The sequence below is a fragment of the Amblyomma maculatum genome, chromosome 10 (assembly GCF_055883805.1).
Source record: "Amblyomma maculatum isolate TAMU_Amacu chromosome 10, ASM5588380v1, whole genome shotgun sequence".
In the NCBI taxonomy this organism is placed as follows: Eukaryota; Metazoa; Arthropoda; class Arachnida; order Ixodida; family Ixodidae; genus Amblyomma; species Amblyomma maculatum.
Window position 1 is genome coordinate 33041278 of NC_139353.1, and position 14072 is coordinate 33055349.

Consider the following 14072-nt stretch of genomic DNA (forward strand, 5'->3'; position numbering starts at 1 on the left):
CACTTTCACTCCCACCTTCATCCCTTCCCTTACGGCGCGGTTCAGGTGTCCACAGAGCAAGTGTGACAGATACTGCGCCTTTCCCTTCCTGTGAACCAACCAACCAACCAGCCAAAGCCTTCGCTCCACATTAGATTCAGAAGCTTTGAAACCCTCATATGTTTTGTTGCGAAATCAACACTACGCTAGTCGTCGAGTCATTTCACGTTGTACAACGTGGGTCAAGCTGCGCATCGCGAGCAGCCACGTGACGTCAGAAGCAGCAGCTGGTGTATCGGAGCTGCAGTCGCGACCGGGCTTTGCCGCGCGCTCCACCGGTGCCGAAGTGACGTCATAACCACAGCCGGCGCTTGCTGCGCATCATTCTCTCCGTTGGTTGTGCGGAGAAGAGGTGTGTGTGGTGCATATATAGCTAGTAGCGCACTGCCAGAATCGAACTATGAAGAAGGAGAACCCGGCCGCTGCTCAGCGCGTAGCCTAAGCTATATCCTAAGCGTATACACATGCAGCTCTTGCTTTTGCAACTCAACTAAGTTTAACCGGCGCTAAACCACTGCCAATTTAGGCACACTTAGCAAAGCAGTAGAAGGCTTAGCTTCTGCTCGTAGTCACGGAACCACAAAACGACGAAAGGAACTTTATTGAGGTGTTATTGTCACGTTGGCAAAAAAGCGTGTGAGGGCCGCAGAGTTGGTAACCCTGAGAGCCAGGTGTTGGCATAGTCCGAGGACGTACGGTACGAGCGCGAGACGGCAACTTCGTCGTCTTCTGCTTCTCTTCCTTGTCTTCTTCACACTGGCATCAATATATAGCAATCTTTTAAAGAAAAAGACAAGACTTTTTGTCCTTCGTTAGGGCCACATGCGCGAACCTACGGTGGCGTGGGAGCGAGCCCTATATTGTCACGGTGTTGGCGACTGGGGCTAGCTTAAGAGAGCCTGTACAGGTGAGAATCAACGGTCACAGTTTTAAGATACGTCCTGCGAGGGCGGAGCCGATTCACTTAAACGTCTGTCGCTCCGAGCACCCCCTGGCAATATTTTCTCATTTCACTCGCCAACGGTGAATTACAAGCTCAAAGAATGCAACGTACATCACCGGACAATTTGTTATTTAGAAATACCTGTGTTAAACGCGCTTACGATGCAACACAAACAGTGCAGCAGCGGTTCGCGGCTTGGAGGCTCTTAGAGGGGACATGCGGCGCTGGATTACGGGCCCAGCTGTAGTGCGCAAATCGAACTGTTCTCTATAAACGGTCAATAAAGCACTGCGTTAGCCAAACTGGCGTACTACTTTTTATTTAGTTATTGGTACCTCTAAGGCCAAGTAGGGGCATTGCATGATGGGTGGGATAAGAGATCATTTAATTGGTTTGGTAATGAATGGCTTTAAATACTCATGGTCAGGATGAAAAAAAGCTTCAGCTGGTAGGTATATATATTCTCTTGTAGTCTGGGATGATGTTGAATAACTTTATTACCACCCATCAAGGAATCTTCCTCCCATTTCAGCAGGCTAGAATCCATTGGGATTCAGAGGTGTCCAGGGCCAGATGGATGATTTTAGTTTGGATGTTTTGTTCTGGCTGATCATTAAAGCCTCCCAGGACTCCAAATTTCTGTCTGATTCATTGTATTTAGGGCATGTCCACACCATGTGAATAATACCTGCAATTCCGTTACAGTATTTGCACCGGGGGTGCTGTATCACCGGATGCCATTTGCTTAGTGCCAGTGGGTTGGGGAAAAATTCCGCCTGCAACTTTCTCTGTACAACCTCTTCTTTTCTGCTTAGAATTTTGTCTGCTCGAGGCAGTGTCTGTCTTTCTAATCTGTAATGATTGAGAATATCATGATATGTTTTCAACTCTTCGCTCCGAAGGGGCTCTCTGTTCTACGAGATCGCACTGGTATCGTGGTGTGTAAGCCACCGGACCAGTGCGCGCGCTGTCTCGTTTCCTCGCAGACCTTCGTGGGCCGGAGTCCAGACGAGCTTAATCAGCTCTGCTGGTGGCGGTGCGGCAGCCAGAATTTTAACCGCTTCGGCAGATATCCTGCCTGCGTTGTAGTCTCGGACAGCCGATTGGGAATCGCTTACAGGCACCCTTACATTCTCTTTTATTAGGACTTGCGCAATGGCCACCTCCTCAGCCGCTATTGCGTCCTCTGTCAAATGACGGAGCACGAGATCCGGTCCCCGTCCTCTCTGGTTGCTAGGGCTACGAAACCAGTTCTGAGTTTGTATTCCGCCACGTCCGTGTGAACCAAGTCCTGCCTGTTTGCCATTTTTGTCTGTAGAGCTTTCGCCCTGTCTTTTTTTCTAACCTCATGGTTTACCGGGTGCATGTTCCTTGGAAGTGGCGAGATTCATATTTTGTTCCTTATGTCTGTTGGAATATCCTCAGTCAGTTTTAGCCTTGCTCGAGGTTCGAATCCTAGCTTTTCTAGTATGTTTAGTCCCGATCGGCTGCTTAGGAGTCGTTACTGCTGTGCTAATTTTGTAGCCTCATTGAGCTCGTCTAAGGTGTTTGAAATCCCTATGTTGAGAATTTTCTGTGTGAATGTGTACGGAGGGAGGCCCAGGGCGGTTTTGACACCTTTTATAGTTAGGATGTAAATCTTGTTCCTTTCTGCTTTTGCCAGCCGTAGGTAAGGTGCCACGTATGTGATCCTACTGATTACAAATGAATGAAGTAGTCTCAATAGGCTTTCATTACCGCGTGTTTGTTTGCTATTCTTTTGGTTAGCCGACACATCTGGTCTGCAGTCGATTCAAGTATTTGTATCGTTTCGGTGTTCTTACCATTTGACTGGATCCGAAGACTCAGCACTCTAATCATTTTTACCTAGGGTATCCCGGTTGGGAAAAAATATTTGGGATGCGCAGAAGTGGATGCTCGAGGTGTATGGACGGCGTTCGGGTGACTGGGGCGAAGTGAAACGCGGTGAGCAGGAGTGATAATAGAATGACTGAAAGGGGAATAATAACACATGTGGAAAAGCGAAAATCTGGGTATTTTACGACGGGACTCAAGACTGGGGTGGTTAGCATTTGTTTTCAATGGTGTTACGCTCGATATGAGTAATCAGAATATACGAATCGTATATGGCGCTGTTTTTAACGGACTCGAGTGTTTTAAGAATGTTATTCTGCTGGGGGTCCCACATAGAGCACAGTTGTTGTAGTTAACTGGGGACAAAAGTTAAATATGCTGAAAGGTTTACTGCAGCCGATATCAGGCGCAAGTTACGTTTTAAAGAACCTAAAATTGCGGCCTAGGAGTTGCATGTGTGGCTCGGGATCCATGGCTTCCGGGTTCGATTCGCATGTCACTGTCCCACTTGAAAGCTGCAGGGTTGGCAGCTGGATACCCGAGGAAGAATACGTGCATTCTTCCTGTCTGGAGTTCATGTGACCCGACAAAACTAAGAAGCAAGAACCATGGCTGTGATTTGCCGCTCATAACTCCCACCGCCATCACCTACTTTGCCTATTTTCATGAACAGTCATCGCCTACATCACTCTCCAGGAGCGACAGATATACCGTTCGAAACGTTCGCGATAGTTTGCAATGCCTCCTATATTCGTCAATTAAGCTTTGCCTTTAAGAGCAAGATGTGATAGCAATAGCAGATCCCTCAAGATGCCAATGCTCTCATTTTCCAGACACATGTGTTCCAAATGACATTCGACTTTCTGGAGGCTAAGCAGAATTCTGCGTAAAAGCTGGCCAGTGATAACTATAACAGGGACATCTCCAAGGCCACATTATAGTTCCTACAGGTTACGCCGATGGTGACGCGGTTCAAGCCAGCAACGAAAGACTAACAGCCGCTCTCTAATGTGGTTATCATTGGGTTTCTGAGGAAGTTCTAAATACCTATTGTGGACACAGAGAAAACTTTAAGGACATGATTTTGTACAGATCATAAAGGGCGGCCATTCCCGTGAATACTAGCTTGCAATATTTCAGTTTTCTCATAGTAATTGATCTGCACGACAGCTTGGTTCTCTAGTGCTCAGTCCTATATATACAGACGCATGAGTGAGCCTTTCGTCATTAAGGTGAATGCTTGGAGTAACCTTCAAGTGGTATTTTGATAAATTATGCATATAAATGTAGATGCTGTGAGCACGCGCGTTCCCCATGCGTTGTTACCTAGTAGAATGGTTTTCAAGTGATGTTCAGTAGCGGACAAGTCCAGTCAACGAATCAATATTTCTGACAAATGTACTGGGTCTTTTCTATAGCCATATTCTTGCTAGACATTATTAGCGCATGAAATTAGGGAAATAGCAGGCACCTTCCCTCCCCATTAAACTTCCCAAGCTTACCATGATAAACTGTGCGTACTTGAACAAGGTCATTCTGATCCAAAAATGTTTTTTTTTTCAGCAAATCATACGCATATCAGAGATGATGTCTGAATCATCCTTAAACGCTGTGGACTTGCTATGCAGCGCATTTATTACTCAAAACTGCATACCCTAATACTTTGGTGAACGTGACGTGACTCGTGCAAATGACATCGACATTTAAAGGAAAAAAAATAAAATGGTTCAGCATAAATATATAGATGTCCGTGGTTACATTGCTTGCCTTACAGGTACACACAGATTGCTGTATACAGAAAGGGGGAATACTTTATTTGCAAAATATTTTTTTCCTACGGTGTGCTAAAGCAGAGGTGAATAAAGTGAAACAAGATGGCCCTCAAAGGTTAAACAATATTTTTATTTTTCTTGGCTGTTCTTTCATCTGAACGAACTATCCCGGCGCTATTGGCGAATGCTCTAGAAAGTCGTCGAATGAAAAAGTGACCGTAGTATCGAGCAACCTGAATTTAAATGTGACAGCAGTTGTTACTAAGAAGAGAGGAAAGCGGTAGTAATAATCCTGAATCAATACGTGCTACTTACTTTGCATGGTTAGGGACATTGTTGGACGATGTCCTGGCTTCTGGCTTCATAATCAAAACGAAAAGGCAGGTGGCTGCAGCCGTCAGGAAGAACCAATAAAATGAGCATTACAACTGTTAGCCACATTACTCGCCTCTCAAAGAGCATTACCCCTCTTTATAAAGCGGGGAGAAAAGTAGTCAAAGAAGGAATAAATTTGCAAATAATAACGTCTCTTTTTTCGTAATGGGCGCATAATCACTATGTCGCTCCTCGGATTGTATCCGGCATGCTCTAGGACAATGCGTAAAGAAACAAAATCGAATTTAAGTTCTTCCGGCCAACCAAGGTTCTGGAATTGACGTCAGTTTTGTAGCGAGAGTTACATTGGTCACAGTCTCGCCATTTCGTCGTGCCTAGCCGTGCCTGTCTGAAGAAGGAGAGGAAGAAGTCGTGGGAAGCGGTATGGGCCATAAGTTATTTGGACAACAACAACAACAACAACAACAAGGTGACATGGCCGAGCACTAACAGGACGTAGGGCCTCCTGACATTAGATTTGGCAGGAGCTATCAACTCGGGGCTCTCCTTTCATATGGGAGGCTGATATCACAATATGTCTGACAAAACCATTGCAATAACGTTATCCCTAGGCCATGCAGGCACGTCGATACGGTTCGGTTAAATCCGGGATTTATATGTTGGCTGGTAGCTTACGCTATCGCGTCATTGCGAAGATGGGAGTGAAAACAGAGAGAAAGGTGTGCCGTTGTAGAGGGCTTCGGACGCCCACGCGATAGAAGCTTGCGCCTCATCGCACTTTAGTTGTCAAAAGTGTCCCCTATGGTATAAATGAAGCTGAAACCACAGAGTAAGCTACTATGCGCAAAAGCCATGCATTTATTTTCAAGTCAAACCTAAGCGTAGCCATGCAGATTGCTTTCGCGTAACTCCAGGTTTAAGCACAAGCTACGCCACAGCTAATGTTTTACTAAATCTGAACCAACAAATGGGCTTCCATAAGGGTTTACAATCACCGTACTTATGTCATGCGTGGCGTCATCGTAAGTGATAGCGCAGAGCGTCGAACGTTTTCCGCGCGCTATAGATAAGATGATACATCACGGTTGCCATCGTAGGTGGCATTTTGAAGAATAGCATCGAGCATGCTTGGGAGTTTTGTAGGTAACTAGCGATGAATGCGAATGCAATTAAGCCAATGAATGTTTTTTGAATCTTGCTGTATGCTGTACAGATGCACATGAGTATTAAATGCTGCGCTTGGAAAGTACGATGAGTTCAGAATGCTGTTGTTCTCTAAAGAGGAAGCAAGCAGAACTTCAACACTTTGCGAACAACTACATAAATAGTACATGAGAGATGAAGCTATGCAATTAGGAACCTTAACATATGGCCTTACTTTCGACACACATGGCCGTCGTTCGGGGCCATGTTTTTTCTCTTTTTGGTTGTCAAAAAAGTCTGTTGTTTTCTCAAATATATGGCACGGAATTGCGGTCTGTCGATATGGCTTTTTGCGGAAACGTAAAAATGATGTGGAAAATTAAAAAAAAAATGAGCTTTTAGCAGCACTATTCATGATGCCTGGATGATATATATACGTAATTATAAGGGCTTGTATTACAAATGCAGTGAAATGAACTGCCCACTGTTTAAAGCCACCACCTGAGATGTGATTGGCTGATGATGCGCGGTGGCAAATTCATAATGCATAAGCATTATATGATGATGCCAATATGACATTGAGGTGGTGGTGGTGGTAAACATTTTTATTTGAAGTAGAGGTGTGGACCCACTAGAGTGACCCACATACTAGATGGTGTCCCTAGACCGGCACCTCATTGGTTGAAGCCGCCGTCTAGGTTCTTTGGACCAAGGCCTTTTGGGCTTAAAGGTCTAAGCAGCCAAGAAAGGCCGCCTCGAAGTCCTCTCGTGTAGGGTTAGGGTTGGGGGGTTAAAGCTGAATTTCACTGGCAGGTCCACACCACAAAGTGTCTAAGGAAAGGTAGTCAACCAAGTGTAGTCTTCAAAATTCCGAGAGCGCTGAAGAATCTGCAGTGGAGAAATGCGAACGTCTGGGAGTTGTTGCTGCACTCGGTAAATCGCGCACCTCATAGTCTCTCCGGTAAACCTCGGAAACGCAGTACATGCCCGCCTTCAGTACAGTATATGCCTCATTTGGCCTTCTCAGCTCACTAAGCCCTATGAAGTCCCCATTGCATTCCCTCTACTTCCTCTAACAGCACTGCTAAACTAGCCTCACTAGCTAGGGTTCTGGCATTAAACATTGCCACAGTCATTTTTTCAATGGCAGCCTGTCCTCGGAGCCAGGTTAGATGAAGTGCCCTGGACGCTATGAAGAAGGGCCAGTTGTCGTGCGACCTTCTCGCGCACAAAGTCCTTAATCTGGTCAAGCAATGAGCTAGCGGTCGCCGACACAGTCAGGCTGGAGAGCGAATCAGGTTGCATAGATGGTGCTTGTGCTAGGATGCGCTGTTTGCAGAGCTCATCATAGGCCAGGCAAAGCGTGCAGATCTTGACAAGCATCTGGAATGCGTCTGCTTCGATGGCTTTTAATATATGTCTGATGCGAGCCGCTTCCGGCATGGATTGACCTACTAGGATGCACAGGCTCACAACATCTACGTAACTTGTAAAGGATTCACCGTGCAGCTGGTTTCGAGATTGCAAGCGCTACTCGGTGCGCTGCTTTTGGACAGCAGGGCGGTCTGGAATGTCAGACAAAGCTCTTTTAAAGGACGACCAGGTGGTAAAGTCTGCTTGGTGGTTGCGGTACCACAAGCTGGCAACGTGTGTGAGGTCGCACATTACGCTGTTCAACTTCATGGCTTCGTGCCATCGGTTGTAGCCGCTTACCCGTTCGTGGAGGTAAGCCAATCCTGCACATTGTGAGCGTCGGTCCCAAATGAAAATGGTCGGGTCCTGCTATCGGAGGACGCCGAAGCAAACGACAGGTGTAGCAAAGAAGCAGCGGGCCGGCTCTCGTCGGTCGTCATAATAGGTGCGATGGTGCGGCACGGAACTTCAGTATGGTAGACGAAGAAGCGGCCAAGCACCTCAACCGAGTTGAAACGGGGTTTCTATTTACCGCCGAGGACCGGAGAGAGACATCGAAAAAACGACCGTCCTAGTCTTTCGTTACAACAGCTCGATCTCGCGCCGTGCGCCTGGTGCTGGAGCTCATCTTCCTCTTTACAATACTAATAATTATCAATCATGCAATAATTTTTTATTTATTGTGCGCAGGAATAACCATACAATCTTTGTACTGCAGCACAAATAAGAACAAAAACATTCACACGCAAGCTTTACACACGCAGATAGACGACAAAAGAAACAAATAACGAATAATGATGGAGTGAATAAACTCAGCGAGTAGTATGTCTCGTAGAGCACATCACAAAAAAGGATAAAAAAAAGAAACAAAACCCTCCTTGAATATAGCAATGCAAAAATACCGAGAAAAGAAACTACCATTCCCAACGCGAAAAATGCGTGGTACATAAACACAAGCTAGAAATACATTAAAATACTATAAAGAAATACAATTGAACGCGGAGCAGTAAGATTCAACAATGAAGTACTAAAGATAAATTATAAATAAGAAACGAAAAAAAAAGGTAAAGCTACACTGAAGTAAAATAGTGCCATTTTTCAAAAGGCCAGCAACAACAATATTTTGGCTAGAAAGTGGAAGTTATATGTGATCACATACTGTTTAGAATACAACGCTACACATCCGATATAACAGAAGAGAGTGAGTTTCAGAAGATGCAGGTGAGGACCAAAAAATTAAACAACCTCTGCATTCTGCCTAGAGGGAAGTTGGAATGCAGAAGCGGAGAAACTGGAAACGGTCTGAATTCCCTCTTGCTCTTACGCGGAACGAGCAGCATAGATGTAATGTGGCCATGAAGTAGTTTGTATAGAAAAATTATAATGGCCCTGACACGATGGCAGTTAAGAAAAAGAAGATGCGATGTGGAGTGAGAGCAGGTAGCGGCAGTAAGGTAGACATTTGTGCCAGTTGGTAAAGACACATGACTGAAATAATGCACTACGCTAATACGACAGACAAAACACATAATGAACAGGACAAGTGCAAGCATGTAGCCGCGCAAGGAAAGCGATAATGAAATATCCACAGAAACGTTTGCTGAACTCTGTCAACCTTGCGAGAGTTCGATTCGCAAGTCCCATTCCAAACAGCTGACGCGTACACGAAAAGGGGCAATCATATGGACAGGTACAGCTTTAGGAATGGAAGTGGGGCACAGAACTCTCTCGAAAGCCTGCAGATGAAACTGAGTGCACGCATAGCCCGCAGAGCAATGCGGTTATTATGAGAGGAGAAGCTGAGGGCACGGTCAAAAATTACATCAAGGTCATTACTTAACAGCGCAGAATTCGCAGAAGAAGGGTGGAGAAAGCTGTGCATTTTACGAGTAAATGAAACAACCCTAGTTTTGGAAGAACTGAAGATAAGCACATCCTTCGCACAGCAATTAGAGAAAGCAGATATGTCCCATTGCAATGGGAAGCAATCTTGAAAAGAACGTATTACCTTGAATATTTTATATCATGAGCTTAAAGGATCAGCGAGAAGTTCATGATCACGGAGAAGAGAAGCGGGCCTAATAAAAGGCCTTGAGGAACTCAATTGGTTGCAAGGTAGAGAAGGAGGTATGACCATTGACACTGTCAAAGCAAGGCGATAAATGAGATAGCTACGTAGGAGAGATAAGATTGAAGCTTCAACAGAGAGGAGTAGCTTTTTGAGAAGTAATAAGCAAGTAGCAACATCGAAAGCTATGCTGAAATCATAGTACACAGCGTCAACCTGACCTCTCTGAAGGACGGCTGCAGAGGCATACGTCATAAACACAAACGTTCCTCCAGCGCTCCCCATTGGCATCGAAGGGGGAGGGTTACCGGAGGTGTATGCATGATGAAGTGTAAATTAAGTATGTGCGACTCCGGGGCACGATACTTCTCCTCAGTGGTGTGGTGTACCATTGTGGTACACCACAACGTAAATGTGACGTCAAACATCGTACACAATCCTTCAGCATGACTGATAAGGCTTGGTATTACAAATGCTCACGACCAGCGAAATCGGGATCTATGTACGTAGAACTTTACATAATCACTCAGATGAAGAAGGAAACGTATACCGTCACAAAGAAGGGAACGGAAGAAAGAAAGCTCGCTAGCGCCAGGCATGATCAAGGATTTCTACGAGCAACCCGACTTCAGCGAAAAGCAGCCACAAGCCACAAGGGAAGTTACAATTACGAACTCTGACTATCCACACCGACTGACCAAGCACAAAGCGACGCGTACACCAGAATACCGCCAATTGAAGGAAATTTGACGCCTTTGGTTTAATCGGTCATGAAAAAGAAGACCGCCACGCTGGCTCTAAGACAATTATTTCGAGGATGTAGCAAGCTGAAGACCCGGTCGTGTTATACCAGTGCTACACTGCCATCTTCGAATCGTATTTGAGTGGAATGACATTTCGACTCGACGGATGCCTGCGGTTCTACGCGATAGTTTCCAAACACTTTCAAAGGTTTCAGCATTCACTCGCGCTATTGCAATGAAGCTGCTCTTCGAGTTCCTCTCCTGTACGTTTGCTTGTTTCAGCGTCTTCAAAGGCGCAGTGACGGTGGTTCCCATGGTCACACTAGGCCGGAAACACCAGGAAGTCCAACCGCCACATAGTTTACTGAAATGTGCTTTTCAGACCAACGACACTGAGACGGTAGCCCTCCATGTGTTCTTGGCAGATCGGCGGCTTCAAGAAAACATTAGGTTGACGAGGCGACGGAGTGACAATATCAGCACTTGTATTATTTTATTCGTAATAATTATTAGCAAAACGAGCCGCTACATTCTGCATTTTGATACTTTAAGACTCTACGAGCGATAAATAAATGCCTAATGATTGAAGTTTAATAAGCAAGGACTTCTTCCGCGCGACTGGCATAGCGATGAAGTACGCAGATCTCGCGCTTATTTCAGCAAATCTGCAGAGGCAATTTACAAGTATTAGTTAATACAATTGGTCATCGAATGCATTTTGGTGCAGCTTTCGTTATAATGCTCTGAAATATACTATTGCTTAGATTGGAGGACGCGATCGAATGGGAAGCTACGATATGAACTTAACTGCAGAGCATTGTGCTAGGAGGCTAGCAGCACTCGAAGACGCTGGTTGCGGATAACAAATTAGGCCATTTCAAGGAATGCGATTGGTTAATGCACATACTTCTGGCTAGATATATTCATTCACTGCTAGATTTAGAGTGAATTCTTGTCGACTGAATAAAGCGACCCATCATGGAGTTGGTTTGCAGGTCATTGAGTGGTGAACGATTTATTATCACCGAGTATAGCTGACGCCTATGTCCATAAAAGCAGTAATCTACCAACCGTCGGTAGCCACGCCAGTCGGATATTCTTACTCGAAAGCTGTCACTTGGCGGCGCCTGCAAGCTGGTAATGTTCCAAGTCCCGTCTGGCTTTTCCCCACGCAAGTGGAGGAAAAGGTGGATAATAAATGTGAAGCCTGCGGAGAAAGGGGTACTCTGGATCGTATAATGTGGAAATGTCTTGATTCCCCTGGCGCCAAGGAAACCATAAATAGTTGAGAAGCCTGGGAACTGTTACTGCGGTGCGAGTCCCCCACCATTAACCAGCAGTAAGCTATCCGCTTGGCGGCTGAAGCCGCGAAGAAACACTGTCGCTTCGCCTGTCTTTAGTCGCGGAGGTCCCGGCTTCCGTCCCATAGGCCTGCGTGCCGGGGGCAGGGAGTAAGGGGCCTCCCACATTGGGAGAAAAACAAAGTTCTTATCACCAACAACAACTTGCTCGTGAAATGCACATTTGCACTGCTAATATTGTACAGATTCTAGTTAGGGCTCCGTTGGATAGAAGGAGCGCGGCTAAGTTGTGACCTTGTTATTCAGAAAATGGCTTTCGTGTGGTAAATAGAAGGTGATTGTACATTATTTGCAGTCATGGTACAAGACGGAACAGCGCATCGGCACGGAGGCCGAAAGCTACTGGCTAAGCGTGACTGTCTTCGCAGAGCTACGCCACGTCCCCTCTGGGCGAGCAGCAAAGCACTTGACAGACGCTCTCGATGGTCTCTCCTCCCAGTGGCAGCGCTTTTGCTTATATAGGCCAGGAAACTGCTGGCACTTGAACTCTCCATTCCGGAGGTAGCAGATCGCTGCAGTGCAAGAGGTCCAATAGCGAGAGCGCTGGTATTCCGCCTCGGATTTGCAGCGGCGCGATGGGGGAGAACAGGTCGCGCCTCTACAGCGCCGGCGGCGGGCTGAAGCGCCACGGAGTCCGGAGCTTGTCCAGACTTGTCCAAACCCGAGGCATCCCCTCATTTTGCCGTTGCCATGCGGCGCAGCACCGGGGCTTGTCAAGAGACGTCAGGCGTTCGCCAGCACCCGCTCGGCTTCAGTCGTCGACCGCTGCTGAATCCGCGCGAACGTAGACTGGCACCCCGATCATAACACCTCCTAATTTCATTTTCCTGTACCCAAAAATTTTAAAAATTGCAGGGCACTTAAGCATCGCCTTCAAGAGTTCCGTGGAAGCCCCAATTCTTGGAAGATGATGGATGGATGTATAAGGCTTTGAATCGGTCAGCGGCTCACGCCATCGGTTGCGGCAGAACCGTACAATCGAAGGGATTTACCAGTGATCGCCGCATCGCAGGTAACCAAAAGCGGAAATGTTCTATGCTACTCACGTAACCATTACTTCCGTATTAGTTTCTTTCTAACGACGCACCTAAACATTAGCTGATAGTCACAAGGCAATGCATACATTAGGCCCACCTTTATTCGGAGAAGCAATGCGGTTCTGTGGCGGAGTGGTTGCGTGCTCGTCTCGCACTGCGAAGGAAATGTTTGACTCCGCAAGTACCTGCAAAACATTGATTGTTTCTTTGCTTTTTCGTTATTTACGAGATACAACGACAACAGCGGCTTTTTTGGGACACGAGCTGGTCTCTGTGCTTATGTGTGCTGAAACAAATCTGCAGCTACCGACGGGGATAGCTGCAAAACGTCTTTGACAGTCGACAGTGAACAGAATGCCATAGTGGCGCTGAATTTAAACCTAGCAAGGACACTTTACGATAAGGTGTAAATGAAATGAGAACTGTTTGAGACATCATGAAATCACTTACAGTGGCTGAGACGATACAAAATTATCTTAGACACGTCTTTGGTGACCGCGTTTGAGAAAGTCGCGGTCTATGTACTTCGCTTGTCAATAAAACTATTCGCGAAAATTCTACCCTGCAACACTTTGCCCGCCCCAATGCAGGTATTACTGCTAGCAAGGCCTAGTAACGTTTTAAGCGTTACGTGCTACTGAGCTCATGCAGTGCGTAAACTGGCACCCAGCACCTATGATCCATTCCCCGCATATTCCAGAGCACATACGCCTTGCATGTGCGCCTTTTCTCTCACTTGTAGTTTTATTTTCTAACCGCTGTGAGTAATCAGATGTCAGCATAATTGCACAGGTTTATTGGTTTTATTGGTGTGCGCTGGTTAGCAGCCATTCGACTTTTACCTCGTTCCTCCTTTGTTTCAACTTCTCGTTGAATGATCAGGCATGCATTCCTTTCTGCAGTCTCCTGAGTTTCTAAACCTGTTTGCTCTTGGCCAGTATTTGTGCCAAAAAAATGTCTTTGTTCTCACACATGTGTCGTTGATCGGATCATAGAAGTATGATTCAAATGGTCTCCTAGTGTGAAGTTCCGTGTTCAGCAGGCATGTTGAATTCGCTAGAAAATAAACGAAATGTTAACACGTATTTCAACTATGTGAGTTCAAAGCCCTTGGTATGACATTATTACTGCAGTTGATAGTTGCTTTCATAACATACCTAGTGCTTGCCAAGTGTTGTTAGTTTTTTTTCGTTTATTTAAAATGCCAACGACATCTAATGTTAGTCGGCGGGAATTCAGCGCAAAATGGCTCAATTGATTTAAATTACCCGTGACTTAAATCTTGAATTTTTACATTATTTACCTTCTTTATTAATAATGCACACACACACACACACACACACACACACACACACACACACAC

The 14072-nt window shown here is 45.8% G+C and overlaps 1 protein-coding gene across 1 annotated transcript in view; it reads right to left on the reverse strand.

Annotated features, from left to right (window-relative positions):
- Positions 1 to 13507: 13507 nt before the first annotated feature.
- LOC146176111 (carboxypeptidase inhibitor SmCI-like) overlaps positions 13508 to 14072 on the reverse strand; it is a 27768-nt gene continuing 27203 nt past the window's right edge. The window contains exon 4 of the mRNA XM_084581258.1: positions 13508 to 13765. Coding sequence (XP_084437384.1) covers positions 13569 to 13765 — 197 coding nt within the window. The 3' untranslated portion in view covers positions 13508 to 13568. The remainder of the gene's footprint in view (positions 13766 to 14072) is intronic.